At 38.6% G+C, this 19,356-nt stretch overlaps 1 protein-coding gene across 2 annotated transcripts; it reads right to left on the bottom strand.

The window, feature by feature from the left end:
* Nucleotides 1-878: 878 nt before the first annotated feature.
* On the bottom strand, nucleotides 879-9,294 carry stc1 (stanniocalcin 1). 2 transcript variants are annotated; one of them, XM_055049295.1, is made up of 4 exons: nucleotides 9,028-9,294; nucleotides 7,174-7,316; nucleotides 6,836-7,047; nucleotides 879-4,936 (listed from the first exon to the last, which is right to left on the bottom strand). In XM_055049295.1, exons 1-4 carry the CDS (start codon nucleotides 9,209-9,211, stop codon nucleotides 4,636-4,638), a joined length of 840 nt encoding a protein of 279 aa, XP_054905270.1. In that variant the 5' UTR covers nucleotides 9,212-9,294; the 3' UTR covers nucleotides 879-4,635. The 2 variants fall into 2 exon arrangements, with proteins under 2 accessions (XP_054905270.1, XP_054905271.1); XM_055049296.1 differs by having other exon boundaries at nucleotides 7,174-7,313.
* Nucleotides 9,295-19,356: the final 10,062 nt, after the last annotated feature.

Raw genomic sequence — 19,356 nt, 5'->3', positions numbered from 1 at the left:
TTTTAAGAAATATTTTCCCCAATTGGCAAATTGTCTTCCAGAGTTGCCCTGTATTTAGTCCCATCCATCTTCCCTTAAACACTGACTGTATTACCAGTTAAAGCATCCCCACAGGAAGATGCTGAAACCATCATGTTTCACCTGAGTAGTGGTGGTGTGTCCAGAGATGTGTTAGTTTTCTCACACAAAAAGTGTTCGGCATGCAGTTTTTTCACACCTATTCACACCTATTCATAACATTTTTTACATATTTTTGTTGTGTCTCCATCACAACGTGTGAAAAACCACACACCAGAATTTTCTCAACAATGGCTTTCTATGTGCTCTTCTGACAGTGAACAGCTTCTCCTACCTTCATTGTGAATCTCTGCAGCTCCTCCAGAGAGACTTGACGGCTTCTCTTGACACAGTTAAACAATTGGTTGTCCTGGACTTTAGTTAGAAGTTTTACAGTCAAGAGGGCCAAAAGCAAAAGGCCTTTTTATATAAGTGTATTTTAAAATGCAATGAGGTTTGCAGATGCAACATAAAAACAAATCTGAAAAGGTCAGGATAAATAAATACCTCTGAAATGAGCTGCATACAAAGATCCCACCCAGTAAGTCAGTGAAACACAGAGGGTTAAATCATTTTGCTTCTTCAGGATTGCTTGTGGTTTTCCAATGAGACATGGGAAAATATACCCTTTCCTAACCAGCACAGTTTGATAGGTATACAAAAGTCAAATTATAGACGTTTGAGAGAGCGTAAGAGCAGCTCAAAGGGAAGAATTAAGGCCAGAAGGACTTTGAAATAGTAGATGTTTTGTGCAAAAGGTGCCTTAAGATGGGTTCATACAAATTAAACACGAGCAGAACCACATATTCCACACAACGTGCTAGATTTGAGAAATATTTTATTTCTTATCAGCAAAAGACACACAGTTGATGCATTTGTATCTTTTATGACTTTTCAGTACAGAGGAAAAACCCAAACATATACACAGTGTGGGCATATATGTGTATGGGTATATTTTAAAGTGCAAGTGATTCACAAGGGTTTAACATGCGTTACATAGAATCCGTTTTGAGGAACTTCAGTGATCTATAACAGAGACTCACTTTTGAATCTGATATCTTTGAATCTGTAAAATAAGCGCCACTGTTGGATGGAAACGAAAACAGACTTTTACTAATCACTGAAGCTTTTCAAATTAAAGCACAACAATCTATTTCAAGTTTTGAGGGGAACGAGTACCATGAAGCTCCAGAAGTGGGAGAGGGTTTTTAGTTTTCGAGTAGTAACAGGAACAGTCTGACGAAGCTCACCACAGGCCAATTTAACAATGTTCCACTTTCATCTTAAACTCTCAATACCTGAATTAAAATGGAGAAAAGAAGGAATTTAAATAAAAACAAGACAAAACTTCTGTGACTTTGAGCTTTCATCGGCCATCTTAGGCCTATCCTTGTCTGGAGACATTCAGTATTCAGGTACATTCTCTAAAATTACTGTTGCATTTTTACTTGGTGAGGAAACAGTCGATTTGCCCTTGCCAAATGAATCCGACATGACAGAAAAAAATAAATATGAAGACATGGATCAACAGTAAGACATCTAAATGACTGATGCTGAGCTCATTGTGTGCTGACAGGTTCCAGCATCATACAGGGTAGTTTTAGCAGCAGCTGTTGGGGTTTGGATTTACCCATGGTCAACAAAGATACACACAAATGGATCAAGAGGACATGAAGAAGCCCTGACCCCCTCAGGATACGCGGTATTCAAACTCATCTCCATTCACTGGGTAAGTAAAATATGCCTCAGTTGCACACATGCTGAATGTTTTCAATGCCCTTTATAGTGGTTAAGATGCAAAGTGCAAATTCAAAATAAAATACAAGCTAGTATATACTACAGTGTCACTATAGTTCTTAACTACCCAGTATTTCTTTTGGAACATCTCCCCCCCTTCGCCGCCCTTTTGCACAGCATGTCATGAAAGAAGCGTTCCTGTTCACAGAACAAAAGAAGAACTGGTCTAGACAAATCACGGAAAAAAGAAAGCATCATAGAGGTGCGATGCCTTCACACCGTGAGTGCAGCATGAGAGCACACATGGTGCAGCTTCACTCACACAGCATCAGCTGGCGATGCATGAGATAAAGATCAATTTCCGTGTTGCAGTGAATCCTTTTGTGAGTGATTATTGCATAGTTTGGAATTCTTAGCGTAGCTCATAAAGTGAGACTGAAAAATAAAACTTTTTCTTTCCAAGATCTGTGCTTCACTAAACAATCCAAGACAAAATAGTTCTCATTGAAAAGAGACAGCCATCAGTTCCTTTAATGAAGCCAAAAATAATAATAACGGAAAAAAAAAGAATCACTATTAAAAATAAAACTATAGTAATCAAAACAATTTGTGGCGTTTAATATTTGAAATAATTGATATTCTAAATCAAACTTAAAACTTAGAGAGAAGTTCGCTTCTCTACTGCCTTCTTTGAGGTGCACATTTTTCAATAAGTTGGTTTAATTGAGCTAAACTTACTCCACTCTAAGCCAACAGAAGCCATTTACTAGAAGTCCACAGTGCCAAACCTTAATCCATCAATAGGGTTCAAATTAAAACAAACACCAGCATGAGGACCCTTCTGAGTGCCCATGGCTCAGGGCTAACCTATTCAATCTGAATTATTGCGATGCAAGGACCATTCGTCAAAATCATTTGCAGGATCACAAATAGCGTAGAATATTCCTGAAATAATTCATACATTTAAAAAAATAATAAAATAAAAATACTTTTCTGATTGCAAAAAAGTGCATGGACAAACAATTTCTCCAAATGGGGATGCAGACAAATGCAGAGCAAGTAAAAGACACTAACAAATGAAGGACACCTCAGATTTTGATTTTTCTTGCAATCCGATGAATATTAGCAGCTGTGGTTGATTGCCAGTGGAACTTTTAATGTATGTTAAACGCAAACATTTAACTAATGGCTACAGCAGCAGCGTCTAAAAGCTAATAAACATGGCCACCAGATATAAATCCCAAAACTTTAAAGGCAATGGACATTAAACTGCAACTCTTCTAGCTTTCTGTATGAGTTAGCTGTGCTGCAGTGGTAAGTTTAACTTACATGCAAACAAGGAAAAGTGGAATATGTTTTAGGTGTGTTATTTTTCTTCATGCTCTGCTGTTTAACTGCACTATTCACAATAAAGACATTTAAATGAATATTCTGATTCTGCTGACTTTTGTTCAAAACTGATGCTTCGTTGCTATGTGCAGAGTAAGCAGATATAGCAGCGAATCCCTTTCTATGAAAACCAGATTATAGATAAAGTGTAAATATATTAGGGAACACTTAATTAAAAGAGTACTTTACACTGGTGTTTGTTTTCCTGACTTGGTTATTCTTCACTAAAGTGCACAATGTTTTCTAAAAGTGGACTTCTAGCAACCACAACAGCAACTTTTGTTTTAAAACCAAAGCAGTCTCTTGAAACTCCCATAAATTAAATCATCTGACCTGAATGACCAACCTTGTTCCCCTATGGCCAGCACAGAGTCATGACATGGGTCCCATTCAGTCACCAGAGTGTCATCTCACCTTTCCTTTTTTTGGCATAGAGCTCATGTTCAAACAGGGGTCATGTCTAAACTGCTAGTAACCTGTAAACTATGTAAAACTACAATAATGCATAACATAATAAAAACATTAAATAATATAGTAGGAAAATAAATATCATCAAGGCTTTTTTTTTCTTTTCTTTTTTTTTAAATAGTCAGTCTCTATCTTGATACAGGAAGTCAGTGTTACATGATTCACTTCCGAGAACGACGATCACCAAAGTCCAAAACGATGGCTGGTTCTCACTCTCATCAGTGAACACGTCATTCGGCTACCGCGCGTACATTGCTGTTTCGCGCTCAGTTCAGAACTAAACAACTGAACTGGTCCCGCATGTAGCTCAACAGTCTTATGCATTGCAAGTGTCTGGATATAAGATATTAGATAGACTTGGCCGCGACCTGGAGAGTCTTTTTTTTTTCTGCCATCAGAAAATAAATCCTAAACTCTATGTGCTATAGCTAAACGTAATTTTGGTATTTTTGTGGATGTCATTCAGGGCAGTTTTATGTGTTTTTTGGTCACTTTAAGGTAACCTCTCGAAGGTTCTCCAGAACAGACCTAGTCCATATGAGCACTCTTTTAGAGGGCAGATTATGGCTGTCTCACATAAGTTAGTATACAGTACATTTAAGTGTTATGTTAAGTGCTATGACACTCATATCTCATGCTCATAACATACATCTACCAAAATTGTCAACCAATGATATTCAAACCACTGACTTATATTCATGAGCAAATTTTGAATAACGACACCTTGTTTTTGTCAGCCACATGTTCAACACAGACTGTGAGCAGACGTATTTGAAATCAGTCAATGAAAGACGGGTTCACTCAAGCCTAACATGTAGGATATACAATATAACAACAATCAAACTGATATCAACTGTATGGGTGGTCCGGTATTCCTAAGAGGTGCATGTTTCAATAACTTCCAAAATAGCAGAGACACAGATTTCATCACCGCTGGGGAATAACCGAACTTACTGGGAGGATATTTCTTAATCTGAGCCGAAGTTAGGACCCGTCGCTGCCAGGGCGCTTTTTGCCTAAATGACTAGCAGAGTCTCTGTTTCGCAGATTGGGCTGGATCTTGTACATGTTGGGACCCAGGGACCAGCGCCAGCTTGCGCGGGTCTCCGCACCAGTTGGGACGACTGAATCCGCTGCCCCGACAGTGGATGGGCAGGGCTTGTTCTGCAGCAGCTGAATGAGCATGGTCATCTCCGGGCCCAGCCGTGGCACCATGCTGGTCCTGATGCGGTCAACTGTGTCCTCATCACAGTCCATCAGGCTCTGTAGAAGCTTACCATAAAACCTAGGACAACAAAGAAACAGGTGATTTTTCTTCAGAGATTACAACATGATTGGAGAAAAAATACAGAGCCCTGTGTGTACGCATGTTATGCCTTGCTAACACAATCAAGCTAATTAAACATTTGTATTTTTTGGCAATGCAAATGTCATTGCATTGCCCATTGCAATTTTGCATAGCCGATATGACGCATTTTATTTACATCAATAAAGTACATCTAACATTGATGTATTTTTCTGGGATTTTATTAGAACGCAGCACAAAGAAGTGCCTAGTGGTAAATTAAGAGGGATATTCACACATTTGCCATACAGTGTTGATCAGTTCCTTTAATTGGACACCCCTAAATACAACTGAGTGCAACCAATTGACTTCGGAAGACACTTACATAGTAAATCAAAATTTCATTATTACATTTTCTATGAAAATTCATGCATTTAAAGTGAAAGAAAGTTAGAGATAGTAGTGGGGAAAAGCTGAATCACGAAGACCAACGTCAGAGATGAAATTAAACATCTGGCAGAGGATTGTTCAATCTAAAAAAAATAAATAAAAAAATGGGAAAGAATGAAGGACAGCTGCACCTTGACCAAGACCTGTCCCTTCCTGAACTGACAAATCTCTCAAATAGCATGAGGTCTAAGCTCTGGGGGAGCTGCAGAGGTGGACCACCACTGCTTGTAGGCGTGTCAAGATAACAAATTTTGCTGGATGATAAATTGTCACAGAAGTTATTGCGATAAACTATAACATTGTTGTTCTGAGACTATTTTTAAGCACTATAAATCAGACAACTGGAAATTATTGAGGTCATTTTGACTTATCATTAATGGATTTGTTGCTTACTATGATAGGCCTGCCTAGCTGAGAACTCTACAAATTTGCCCTACATGGAAATCTGGCAACAAGAAAGTTATTATTAAAAGAAAGCCACATAAGGTATATTTTACAATTTACCAAAGAACATACAGAGAACAGCAAACACACAAAAGCATGTGTTCTGGCCAGAATTGACCAAAGTTGGGCTTTTTGGTATGCCTGAAGGTGAGGTAGCACATAGCATCATCATACATGGTAGCAATAATCTCAAACACACAGCCAGAGTTACGGCATAGTCTGGATCAATGTATATCCAGATGTAGCAAATGGCCTCAAAAATTCTGAAGTCCAATTAAGAATGTGTGGTGACTCTTGCAAGGGGTAAGACTTCTGTTCACAGACAATTATAATGTCACAACTCTTCAGAATGGATCTTGAGATATTTTGTGAAGAAGACCTCTACTGCCTAGATGTATAAAACTATTAAACATATTCCAAATTGCTTTTTCTTACTTCTGTAAATGCAGGAAATGCTGGTTCTGCAAAGTTTTGACCCCGGAAAATTAAATGCATCTAAACGATAAAAAAAATTATAAAATAAAAATCATCAGTCGCTTACACATCCCAAATATGTACTACTTTTGGTTGATCTGTCACAGTAAATTGAAATGAAATAGAGATTTCAAATTTTGTAAGCAAACATAAAGTAAACATTTGCAACACATTGTAAATTAATTGCTTATTTGTCTTTCATTTGGATTTCTGTTCGTGCTGCGTTATCTGATGTCATGCATATGGGAGTAACAAAGCTGCAGTTCTAGCCCTGACTGAGTCTCATGCTCCACCCTCCGATTCTTTTGTGTCCACTCCTAAACTGCAATCCAGCATGTATTACAGCAACAAAAGGAATGAAAACATCCAAACTTGATAGTCTTGTTTGATTCTGTTGTACAGTATGGAAAATTACTTAAAGAAAACAAAAATCACAGAAGGATTTAGAAATAAATAATAAATTTAGTGTTGAGATTGTTAGAGCAAGAGACATGATTCGTGGAGATTCAGTTCTGCTCCAACTGAGCTCACCTATTGGGGAAATGACTTGGCAGCTGTGCAACTTCACCAATAGCATCTGGATTGGCTTGGGCAACATTGCAGATGCCCAGCCTGCTGTAGCACTCCTCCTGGACTTCGGTTATCATTCTTTGGAAGGTGGAGCAGCGACGGATGGTGGGGAATGCCTTGGAGATGATGCCATTGGCGATGCACTTAAGGCTCTCCTTTACAAACGCTTTACCCTGGAAAGAAAAGAGTAGGGCTTCACACGTTCTCATGTCCTGCACAGTTACACCCATGTAATCTGACCCGGCAAGCAGCAATCAGAGAGAGGAAGCGGGAGAGAAAGAGAGACTTAAAGTGTGTACCTGAGTGTCAAATTTAGCAGCACTGTACAGGAAGGACTTGCAGATGTCATGTAAGCCATCTGTGTCACACGTTGAGTTTTCCAGGCAAGCGAACGCTCCACAGCCAACTTGGAGGGCACTGTTGAGGCAGCGTGCCACATCTGCTGTGTGCACAGAGAATGATCTGTCAGCATGGGAACCAACAGCGGGTTCACTGGGAATCACTGAGCTCATTACACAAGAGTTGCCAAGGATTCGGCAAAAAGAATGCAGCCAACAAAGGGGAATGTTTCATACTTTGGTGGTTCACAAAAGACGTACAGTCACTCAAGGCTGAAAGTGCCTTGACTGGAGTTTGGACACCTTAAAGATCCAAGAATCTTAGACTCAGGCTCTTTGCAGGGACTACCATTTGGCTCTTTTAAGTAGCATTTAAATAACGAGACCAGGACTGTAGATATATCTTTACAAAGTAAATGAAGACATAGTCTCTGTGTTTTACAATTAGTTTTAAATGTCCAACTAAATTGAGCCCTTCAGAACCTACCGTCAACAATTAACTCAGCTTTGATACGTAGAATGGATTTCATACATGTAGAAATGATGAAATATATTTTTAAAAAATGTTGCTTTACTCATTCCAGGAATGTTGCATGACTAGAATAGGTATTAGGCTGATGATGAGGCAAACAAAAACCCTGATCTTCAAATTCTCTGAAATCGCACGTCCCTCAGCAATAATCACTCAACCTATATTTGTGCCAAAAAACAAACAAAAAAAACCTGACCTTGGTCCACAGCTGAAATTTCCCATTACACATCAGAACAAAGCAATAAAGCACATTGTCGAAAATCACAGTGTTGACTTCTAATTAATTTTTGACTCCAGAACCCACTGTAGAACCTGCCCTTCCTTTGCAATCATCTGAATCAGGGACCCTCCGTGTTTGACCCCAGTCAGACAAAGTATGCCGGCCATAAGGGGCCAGAAAAATTCTGGAAAATTCAGCATGCCATTCCTAAATCTTGTGATGATGAAGCAGTTTCTGTGGAGTCAATGAGCATCCCTGTTCCCATTTGCTTTGTATCTCTGAGCTAAAAAAAAAAAAAAAAAAAAAAAAAACGAGATTTACGTTTTTGCAGTGCGTTTTCCTTCAGAATCAGGGTTTTGATTCACCACTAACAGATGAGAGATTCCAACTAATGGGGTTGAATGTTTGCATCTAACCTCCCCACCCCCAGTGGCAGGCAGGATTTGAATTTTATCTTTTTTTTCTTTTTTTCCTGAGGCAAGCAGGAAAACATAAATAAATAAAAATAAAATAAAAAAGAATGTAACCTACCAATGTAACCTACTTCTATCTCTAACTTCAAAGCTGACATTAAACGCTACATTAAAAAGTCCTCCACTGTGCTGATATATGCAGCGGAGACAGAGACTAACAGCATGACACAGCCTGCGCGCTCAGGTGTCAGCACCAAGCTCCATGCTCATCTGTTGCCGGCAGGACACCGGCAAAAAAAAAAAAAAAAAAAAAAAAAAAAAACAGCGTTAATCCCGCACCCGTGAAGCGACTCGCTCGATCGCACAGAAAAAGCCTGCATAGGCCAAAAAAAAAAAAGAAAAAAGAAAAATGAGGAGAAGGAAAAAAAATCTCCTCGTAGGTAAGCCAGTGCATTTGTGTAAATGATGTGTAAAATTTTATATATAAATATATATATATATATATATATATATATATATATATATATATATATATATATATATATATATATATATATATATATATATATATATATATATATATATATGATAAAGCAGATAAAGCATTGCTCTCTGAAAATGCATGCAGATGGAGGCATCTTGCTACTTACAAGGGCTGTTGACAGAAAAGCGCACTCTCCTGGGGGAATAGGACTCGTTTTGCTCCAGTTCATATGCAGATGCATTCAGCACCATCAGGAGAAAAAGTCCGGTCCTCAAAGGCATTGTCCTCCCAGCGCAAGAGACCGCACAACTAAACGCACAGGGACGCTTCCTGCTTGCTGTGCAGTTCATAAGAGCGAACGCTCCTGGAGCCTCGGCTGAGCAAATCTAGGCTGGAGCAAGTGATTTCCTCCCACTGTGCACTCCTCTCTCTCTCTCTCTCTCTCTCTGCTTTTGACTTGAATGACAGATTGCACCGATGTCAGGTCTGCGCGGGGTTTATATGGGAGCGCTTTATGTTACGAGTTTAGCGCTCGGACCAATCACCACGCAGCAGCAGCAGCAGCAGAAGCAGCAGCAGCGCGGCGCTGCTCTCCCCGCTCTCGTCAATTGATGGAACAATCTAACAGCGGTCAGCGCCGCCGGGTCCAACAGTTTGACATCTGGGCTTTAGCGCCCGAGTCACTGCGCGATGCAACATGTTTTCCTTTCCGGTCTGAATCTGATGATAACTTTTAAAGAAGAGGGAGCGCGAGAAAAATCTTGTTTTAGCATAAATAATAAGAATAATTCTAATACTACTACTACTAATAATAATAATAGCAATTTCCAACATGAGTCACGTTTTACTTAACCTGACTGAAAATTGCACACCTTCTCATGAACATGATGTTAGTGACGGAATTTACTCTGAATAAGTAAAAACAAACAAACAAACAAACAAACAAACATAATATAATAAACAAACAAATAATATAATAAACAAATATATATATATGCTATATATATATATATATATATACACATACAATTGCAAGATGATGTGCTTTTTACATTTTCTAAAATCAATTAATCTGATGCCAAATCTATTTGTTTTGAGTTAAATTCTGCTCAGATGATTGTGGCTGAGCGAGAAGAATGTCATGATCCAGGGAAATTACTTGGATGAATTCCCTGGTGTCTGGTCTGTTTAATTTTTCAGCCATATTCTTTTCAGTTCCCTGCGTTCATTAATGTCATATCAGTTTGCCTTTCTTAGTTCATTTTTTGTGTGTGTGTGTTCTGTTGTGTAGATTCAAAATTAAGTCCCTTTTTTCTTCGAGTAGTTTTACATTTCCTGTGTGTAGTTTTTTCATGTTCCATCATTCTACCTGTTGGCCTTCACTTACAGGTGCATCTATTTCATAATAAACCACCTGTATCTTGTTGGGAATCACTCACTCAAACAGTATCTAAGCCTTTCTGCTTCCTGCTGAATTTTTCTGGACAATGTTTCTGGACCTGCATTTGCTGCAGTTTTCTCCCTATAAGTTCTCCATATTATTCTTCATTGCACAATAGTGAATTAACTTGAGTCAGATATGCATTTGGATGCTTTATCAAAGAGTATGTTCCCTGCAATCTAAAAGTGATGGCTTTGACTGCAGCTTCCACTGCTGCCTCATGCCTATTGATGTATAAATGTGTGCATTTATGAGTGCGGCTGGTGAATGTGACTGAAGTGTAAAGCGGTTCGAGTGCTCAGCATGACTAGAATAGCACCATAGAAGTTCAAGCCATTTACCATTTGTTGAATTTGGAGTTACGAAAACAGGGCCATTCCATTTCCCAGAAAATGTGGGCTGCAGACTTAGTTTGAAACTACAAAAAGTGAAAGAACGAAAGAGCGAGGTAAGAGTTTTTAAAGTGAGGTTATGTGAGGTTATTATCAGTAATGGCTGCCTCAATTGGACAGCCTTCTGCTATTATGGCAAGGGAACTGTTATCATTAATGACTTCATAGAAACTCACTTTAAAACGTCTGAACTATTCTGTCAAATCATGATCTCATTTTAGATAAAAATGACATTTGTGAGTATATGTTCTGTTTTTCATATATTCATTTGTAAAATATAATGACATTTTGTACTTGAGGTCCACCTATAATAAAAACCTTTCTTTATAGTGGGTGCATCCATGGATTATACATGTTGAAAACTTTAAATAACTTCTGTCAGAGCTGTTTAAGAATATTACAGTACAGTGGTACCCTGTTGTCATATGGCATATCAAAACCTAAAAATTATCACTAAGCTGGCTTTCAATGGACATCTATTTAACATCCATGTCTCTTCTGAACAGCTCAGATTTTGTGTAACTGGCCAAGTACACAGACTCCCAGCTCTTTAACACTTTAATAACATTTTAATCAACAAGTGTTTTAGTCAAATTTAGTAGGTACTTCACCAGACGTCAACAGCCCTGGCTGAATGTCAACCCAAAACATTCAAATGACATATTTCCTTTATCGCTCTGACATTTTCCTGAACCAGGCTCAGTGATGACGCCATTGTTTCTCTGGCTTTCGGAAATCAACTTGACATGGAAATGAGCTACTCACACAAACTGCGGATAATCACCGCCCTCTCTGGAACTGCGAAAAAAACGCCGGCTTGGAGTCCAGCTGCACGTGCCCAACATACAGAGGATTATGTGTGGGACTGTAAGCTATCATTTATCATGGAGGCTTCACGCCTCTTCACATCGTGCAACGCTCAGCCGTTTCAGAAAGGATGGAGGCTGAAATATTCCGATAATCAAAGGAGGGAAAGATTCAGATGGAGATTTACTGCTATAGCTCCCCTGAAAGTCATGTAGCTATGCAATTTCTCTTATCACACATGTTGGGGATCAGTTAGTGTCTCTGAGCCAAGCGTACATGAACTCCAAACACTAAATAACCTTGATTTATTTCTTTTATCCTTCCCAAGTCAGAAACAGTTAGTAATTCAAAATCATTGTACTGTCTTATTAATAGCAGGAGTTTAGCATCTTGTCAAACTGTTGGAACCTGATGCCTGGTACGAAAGCCAACAATGGGCCCTTGCCAGCCGCAGCAGTGCCCTTATAATGGAAAAATAAGATACTTTCGCCAGTCTAATGAATAAGCTGCTACCAACTGTCCCACTAAATCTTTCTCTATAATCTAAACCCAAACAGTAGCAGCTTACAATTTGGATGAATAGATTAACTTGTTTTTACAGAAGTAAGACAAGAACCCAATGAGGATTTTGCCTCGACTGGCACCCAGCCAGTAACATATGGAGAGTTCCTCCTGGATGATGCAGTGTCTTTTCCAGGTTTTCAAACGGATAATGCTGAAATAATAACTCCTTGATGATGTTCTTCTTGATGATAGTAACTCCCTGCTGTTATTGCAATATAACAGCTACACAATTTCACACCTTGCTGAAATGAAGCAGTTTTGTGTGCCATACGATAGTAATCATGTTGTATGTGTTATTTTTCTGTTTTTTGTTTTTGTTTTGTTTTTTACAGGAGAGGTTTGGTTGGCCGTATTCAGAGGTTCAGAAGTTGGTCTTCTTCTTGTGAGCACTTCAGTGTGCTCTCTTGCCTCCTGGAGCTCAGCCATACCACAAGTACATTTGAGACGGCCCTTTGTGGTCTCCTCTGGGGAAAAGCATAATGAATTCCTTTGTCAGGTAGGAGAAGGTGTTATACTTTGTTTTCAGAGATATGACAGAGAACGGTGGCATGGCACGGGAGATCGAGGGCAGAGTTCAGCGAGAGGACAAATCTGTTAAAGAGGAGAAACATTGAGGCTGCTGAAACAGCTGAGGGTTTTGCATTCATTTCCATTGAGGTACATGAACTGATTCACTGATTGGAAGCCACTTTGCATCTTAGATTAATTTTGCCCCAAGCTCATTGCTGTATGCATTAAAAATACCTTTTCATTAAGAACCATTTTACAATGAAACTGCATATTTTAGGTATTTTTAGATTTTTAACACTGAAGTAGCAAATTAATTCCATTTTATTTTTCCATAACTATCAATTACATTTTTTTTTCTAAATCAAGAACACAAATTGTTTCATTTCTTTCAGCAAAATACTTTAAATGTCAAGGACCCTGTCAACTTGTGCCCACTAGAGGGAGTGTGATCAGGTTTTACTGACTATAAGTCAATTCCCACAGTGCAATTCAAATGCTCTATATGTGGTAGAGTTGAAAAGTAGACTTTATGATTATTAAAGGAAAGGAAAGACCACCTGCAGGATTACAGATACAAACATTGTAAACCCACTCAGCTCTGGTTTGTTGGCCCTGCCTTTGCAACTGTGAGTGTGTGCCTGTGTTTTGATGTGTGAAGTTTGGCCAGGGGGATAATGTGTTTTTCTCTCCAACTGCAGATGCTTGCGGTGTTCACATAAGAATGAATTTGAGGGAAATATTTCGGCAGGAGGTGGACTTTAGGCAAAGTGAACGTATAATCTTCCAGCTAGCTATAGCACTCATCACTTTAGCTACCAAAAAAAAGAAGGGAAATAAGTCAAATTTAATTACTTTTTTATTTTTCATGCTTTCCTAATACAAATTATTTGCACAAGCTTATGAAAATGTTTTTAAAAAATTGTAAACTGCTTCTGTGAGTCAAATTACTCTCAGAATATTGTTGCCATCACAACCTTTACTCTTTGTGTTTTTGGTCAAACGTGTCCAGGTAAAACATTGAAACAACGTTTCCGGGAAAACAATTGTCAAGCAAAGCTCTTTTGTATTTTTCACTTCTCAAAAGGCATCTACTTTAAACAAATCTCCCAGTTTAAGGCGGGATTTTAAAAGGCCCAATAGTTAGAAAACACACAATTTTTAAACCTAAAATATCTCATTATTGTATAAGCAGAAAGGAACATTTGACTTGTATTATGAAAGATATATCTTCAATTTTACTTTCAGGCAGCCGTCTGGTTTTCCTGAGGCTGATGCAAATTTGACTTGATGGAAAAACTCAGAAGTTCTACATTCCTGAAAGTACATCCAGTACAAAATTTAGAACAATACATCTGGTTAAACAAAAACACAACCTGTAGTTCAGTAACATGAAATATTAGGTTCTAAATATTGCACAAGTGTCTGTTATGAGGAGGACATACAGTACTAAGAAAGTATTTACCTCTCCCATATTTCATCTGTTTGCGTTTTGCCACTGACAAAATTTGGTCATAGAATAAATCTCAACAAAAGAAAAATATCCATCCAAATGAGAGACATAAGCCTTTGAAGCCGGGTTCTGTTCCGAGAGCCACGTGGCCAGAACAGCTCACCAGGGACGCAACCTGGAGGCACCACAACTGGCTCCTCTTGAAGCAGAGAAGCAGCAGCTCTACTAGTAAGTGCTCTTGACAGACCAAGCATCTTACCCTATCTCTACAAGAGTACCTGGACACCTTGTGAAAAAAAAAAAAAAGAAAATCAGTCACTTGTGTCTGCGATCTTGTTCTTTTGGTCTTGATCCAGTTCCTACCTGGTGAAGGCAGGAACGTAAAGCAACCTTTAAATTGAGAGCGTCATCTTTTGGCTCAGCTCTCAGCACCTGCTTCACTCCAGACTTTGTCCCAATCCCTCTGCCAATCTCCCACTCCATTTTTCCCACAGTTACGACCAAGACCCTGAGATGCATCTGGACATGACCTCCTCCCTGATCAAGAAACCACTCTACTCTTTTCCGTCTCAAGTCCATGGCCTTAGGTTTGGAGGAACTGATGCTGAACCCGTCTTCTTCTCACTCTGCTGCGAACTGCTCCAGCGAAAGCTGGTGATTATGATCTGATGAAGCCAAAATGTTCATATCATCTGTAAAAAGCAGATGCTCAATCCTTAGGCCACCAAACTGGATCTCCTCAACTTCTTGACTGAGCCAAAAAGAAAAAAAAAATCTGTTCATCAAAGCTATAAACAAAACTGGTGACAAAGGGCAACTCTTGTCAGAAATGAGCAATACTTACTGCAGACCAAACTCTGACACCAGCCATGCAGGGACCTAACGTATCAAAAGGCTTGGTACCCCATACTCCTGCAGTATCGCCCACAGGATTCCTAGAGGAATACGTTCGAACTCCTTCCACAAATCCACAAACACATGTCGATTGGTTGGGCGAACGCTGCTCAGGATGAAGAGCTGGTCCAGTATTCCACAGTCAGGACAAAAACCACACCGCTCATCCTGAATCCGAGGTTTAACTCTCCATCTGTTCCTCCTCTCCAAAACCAGGGAAGCGTAGGAGTGTGATCCCATGTAGCTGGAACACACTCGGTGGGCCCCCTGTTTGAATAAGACAAAGATAACTTATTGGGAAAAGCTCTCCAAAACAACTCTGTGTTAAAAGTAATTTTCCCCATTGTAAAATCAGGAATTACCTGTGATTGCCCATGTTATTTGGAAAGCTGTGTTTAATTTCATATGCCAAAACCAGGCCTGAGTCCTGCCAGCCCAGTAAAATCAAGTTTTCACTTAAATAAATCCAGTCTAACAACATGGAGTTGGCTACAAAAGAGCAACACATCAACAAAATTAGTTTATGTTCATGTATGCTTATTATATGTCAACCTGGACATTGTTACAAATACACTTTTAAAGCATTGGGACTCCAGTGAATCGTACTGGGAACCATGATCCACAAATGGTGAAAACAGGAGTGGCCAACAGAGCCAAAATGATACCAAGAGCACAGAGACGACTCTTTCAAGAGGTCACAAAAATCCCCCAAGAAACACCTGAATAACTGCGAGTTTCACTTACCTCAGTTGAGGTCAGAGTTCCACAGTCACCACAAGAAAGAGCAAAAATGGCCTGTGTGTTTGTCTCAGTTTTTCTACAACAAATATCGATGACCCCCAGTATGTTTAGGAGAACATCTCTGGACCAATGAGACACATAGATGAAGTCTTTGGAACGCGTGTCCCAATTCGTCTGTGGCAAAAGTAACACATTTCAGAAAAAGAACATCATAGCGATAACACGGTGACGGTAGTGTGATCATCTGGGGCTGTTTTGCTGATATGCACCTTAACTCAAAACTGCATTGTGAGTTTACTTGTGTGTCTTTGACTAATATTTCAATTGGCTTGATGATCTGAAATACTGAAGTGTGGCAAACATACAAAGGGGATAAATACTTATTCACAGCATTATAGATACACATATCAGTTATGAGATTTGGAATAAAATGGACTCTGTTGTGATGGAAACTAATTTTTGTATTTATCCCTTTCTATGTGCACTGACACCCATGCAAACATTCAATGAATAACTTTAATGACCAAAACCACAGTCAAAAGGGACATGTCTCTATGCAGCATGCAGTGGTACCTAGACTACATTCCCTGCAACCGGCCATCTGGTTTCAGTTCAGATCCATCTGGAATTGACTCCTGCACAGGCATCTCAAGAATACATTTTGGAGTGGTGCCCACATCCGTTCACGCAGACAAGTGTTTTCAATTAAGTGATTTTTAAATGTCTCTAAAACCAACGAAAATGAGCAGAGTTTAGGCCAGTGACGGTGACAAACACCACATTTGAAATTAGATGATTCAAAGTAACTTGCTTCAATAAATAAACGTAGGAGGTTTTTTTGTTTCTTTTTTTTTTTTTTTGGAGTTGGATCTTGATGACTCCTGTCCTTTGACAAGGCTCTGCTCTGTGCACTGAAGCACAGAGATCCAAGCAGAGAGATCATTTTAAGTCAAAACCGACATGAAGAATCCCCACACTGCCAAAGCAAAATAACAAATTAGCTTCATATGTTGCAAACTGCTTCAAACTTTTAGGAGAACATTTTAAAGTTTGGAAGTGGTGGTATTTGGCCTTCTTGATTTAATGCCTCTGGTTATTGCCAAAGAATAATTTAATTTTTCAAATAAGTGATTTATTTTACTCGTCTATTTTCTGCATAAATGCTAATTAGAAGCAAAATAATAATTCTTCAATTCAACTTGTTGGAAAACCAAGAAACAAAATCAACATTTGAAGTGATTTGTCTGTGTGGTGTGAGCAGCTGCATTTATAATCACTAGTAAAATAAAAAGCATTTATGTTCCCTTACTGTAGGTGCTCCAAGGCTTGTATAACTACAGTATTTTAAATATTTTCATTGTAAGTTGTCATATGGAACAAATACTTTCCAATTAAACGGTGGCAGTGAATCCATACAAATACTGGACCGTTTTTTTGTTTGCATGGTAACCCCGGGTCATCATCCATACGCTTTAAGGTCCCTGTCAGGCAGGTCGCTTCACTCACATTTTTGCAAAAGTTTTTTTACAAATTTAGAACAAAAATATTTTAAACATGAATACGAGTAAACTCCTGTTTTTTAATTTGTTGTTTAATCAATAAGAATGAGGAGTATTCAGTACTTGAGCATGGTGACTTTAGATGTGGTCCGGTTCCTCTATGTTCCCGTCTTGGGGGCAGGAAGAGGCCACACAAACTAGGCAGGAAGGATGTTTGTGCAGTCAGCTTCCATATTGTTCAATATGTACAGACGGCTGTCCGCCTTCAGGCTTTACAGCGTCACGTCAACACTGCATTTTTACCCTCATGGTGTTTGATACACTAATATCTCCAATTTTCTCATTTGAATGTGAAACACGTTGGAGTGGAATAAAAAAATATATAATTCATATTCAGCATGAATATTAATACTTCTCGGATGTTTGCACATTTTGTCATACAACAAGAACAAAAAACCTCAAGTGATGATGTCTGTTCACATGGTTGGTGACGACAACAAAATAAATAAAATGGATTCATTCTCAGCTTAGTGGTGGTGACAGCATCACGTTTAGGATGATTTTCATCAGCATACACTGGTCAGAGGGAAGAGATGGAGCCTAATGAAAAAACATGGCTGTTAGAAGCTGCTAAAGATTTGAGAGTGGGTTGGAGGTTCTCCATCAAGAAACCACAGCTGGGTCTGTAACATATTGAGTCACTTTTCAGATTGTCATTGTTTGAGAAACTCCAAATTATTAATCGTTTGTACATATCAGTTTCCTTACAAAATCACTTTTCGTATACAGCAGAGGAACACGGTGCTTCACTTCGGATTAAGCAATGAAGCAAGAAACACAAAAGAGGAAGAACTAAAAGGCAAAAATGAAGATAAATATGGAAAAAAGTGCAGAAGAACCATATTCAACTAAGGCATACTGAGATCAAGTCAAGGAAAAAGAACAACCAAAAATTCAAGTCTTCATATAATTCAAATAGTTCCAGAAAGTGTATTAAACATAGCAATTTTTCTGATTTGAACAAATGTGGCTAAACTAAGCTGAACTGAATAAGAAAACATTTTTCCTCATGAATAAAAATGTTTAACTTCCAATTATACTCTGATGAGACAAACTAAACTGCATTCATCATCAGGGGGTTTCTATATTTGTCACTGCCACCTGCAGGTCCAAGCAGCCGAGCTCACTCACATATTAAAAGTATTACAATTTAGACTCAGATATTGGCCAGAAATGTATTCTTTAGAACTGCATCAGCTAAAATCTTTTACATTCGGTTCATTTTCAAGTTCTGGTTGTTATGTGAGTAAATACCAGACAAGGTACTTATTAGAAATAGTGTCTTAAAATTTAACTGATTTACTCTATGTCTCCCCTGATTACACTAACCTATGATGTCTTATACAACATTTCGTAGCACACAAGAAATTAAAAGTCAAAGCAAAACTTTTAAAGTCATAAAGACTTTGTGGGGCTCCTCTTGTCATCTTGTGTTTCTGGAGTATTTCTCTCATATATATGAGGTCTTCAATCAAATAAAAACCCTTAAAGTGCTAAAATACACATAAATATTCCTGATTTTCACCATGTTGCTGAACACATTTTAGACAGCAGCACAAGGCTTTAAATTTGGAGGGTGGTTACGGGTTTGATTAATGATGCTGAGTATTTTTCCATGGTCTTGCGGTATTCATTACAACCATGCATAATTCCTAATCAGGGTTATGTACATAGCACTCCATCTAGAGCTCCTCAACACAGCTCAGAGAATGTTGACTTGGTAATTGAATATGACGATAGCTCATGTTGAGAAGATCAGCAAAATGCCACAATGTTTATGACGCTATTGCTTTGCGGGGAGATGAGTACACAATCACTGTCTTCAACGGCTGCCACATTTTTCCTTGCCCGACGCATCTTTATGATCAAACACATTGGGATCTGTTGTGCAATTATATGCAGCATGTGCATTGTGTCACCAAATAAAACATGTCTCCAATAATATGCAACTGACTGTTTCATTTTTAATCATTTTTTCTTCTTGCTGTATGGAATTTCGTTCGGTTGGAAAGACGGAACATTTCCTGAGCCTCTAAATAAAATGTCAGTGGCATAGTTTAGTCAAAATACTTCCGGATTTTAGTGTCCTTACCACCTCTGTATTGAGACATATTGTTATACTCCAACACTAATAGTT

The sequence above is a fragment of the Poeciliopsis prolifica genome, unplaced genomic scaffold, assembly GCF_027474105.1.
Source record: "Poeciliopsis prolifica strain line A6 unplaced genomic scaffold, Auburn_PproV2 SCAFFOLD028, whole genome shotgun sequence".
Taxonomy (NCBI): domain Eukaryota; kingdom Metazoa; phylum Chordata; class Actinopteri; order Cyprinodontiformes; family Poeciliidae; genus Poeciliopsis; species Poeciliopsis prolifica.
Note: the sequence above shows the minus strand (reverse complement) of the source record. Positions and strands in the feature narration are given on the sequence as shown.

Coding starts and splice junctions, on each gene's coding strand:
- stc1 (XM_055049295.1), bottom strand. CDS start 9,211: ATGAACTGCACAGCAAGCAGGAAGCGTCCCTGTGCGTTTAGTTGTGCG. Junction 7,048..7,173: donor CTGCTAAATTTGACACTCAG/GTACACACTTTA, acceptor TTTTCTTTCCAG/GGTAAAGCGTTTGTAAAGGA. Junction 4,937..6,835: donor CCAAGTCATTTCCCCAATAG/GTGAGCTCAGTT, acceptor TTGTTGTCCTAG/GTTTTATGGTAAGCTTCTAC.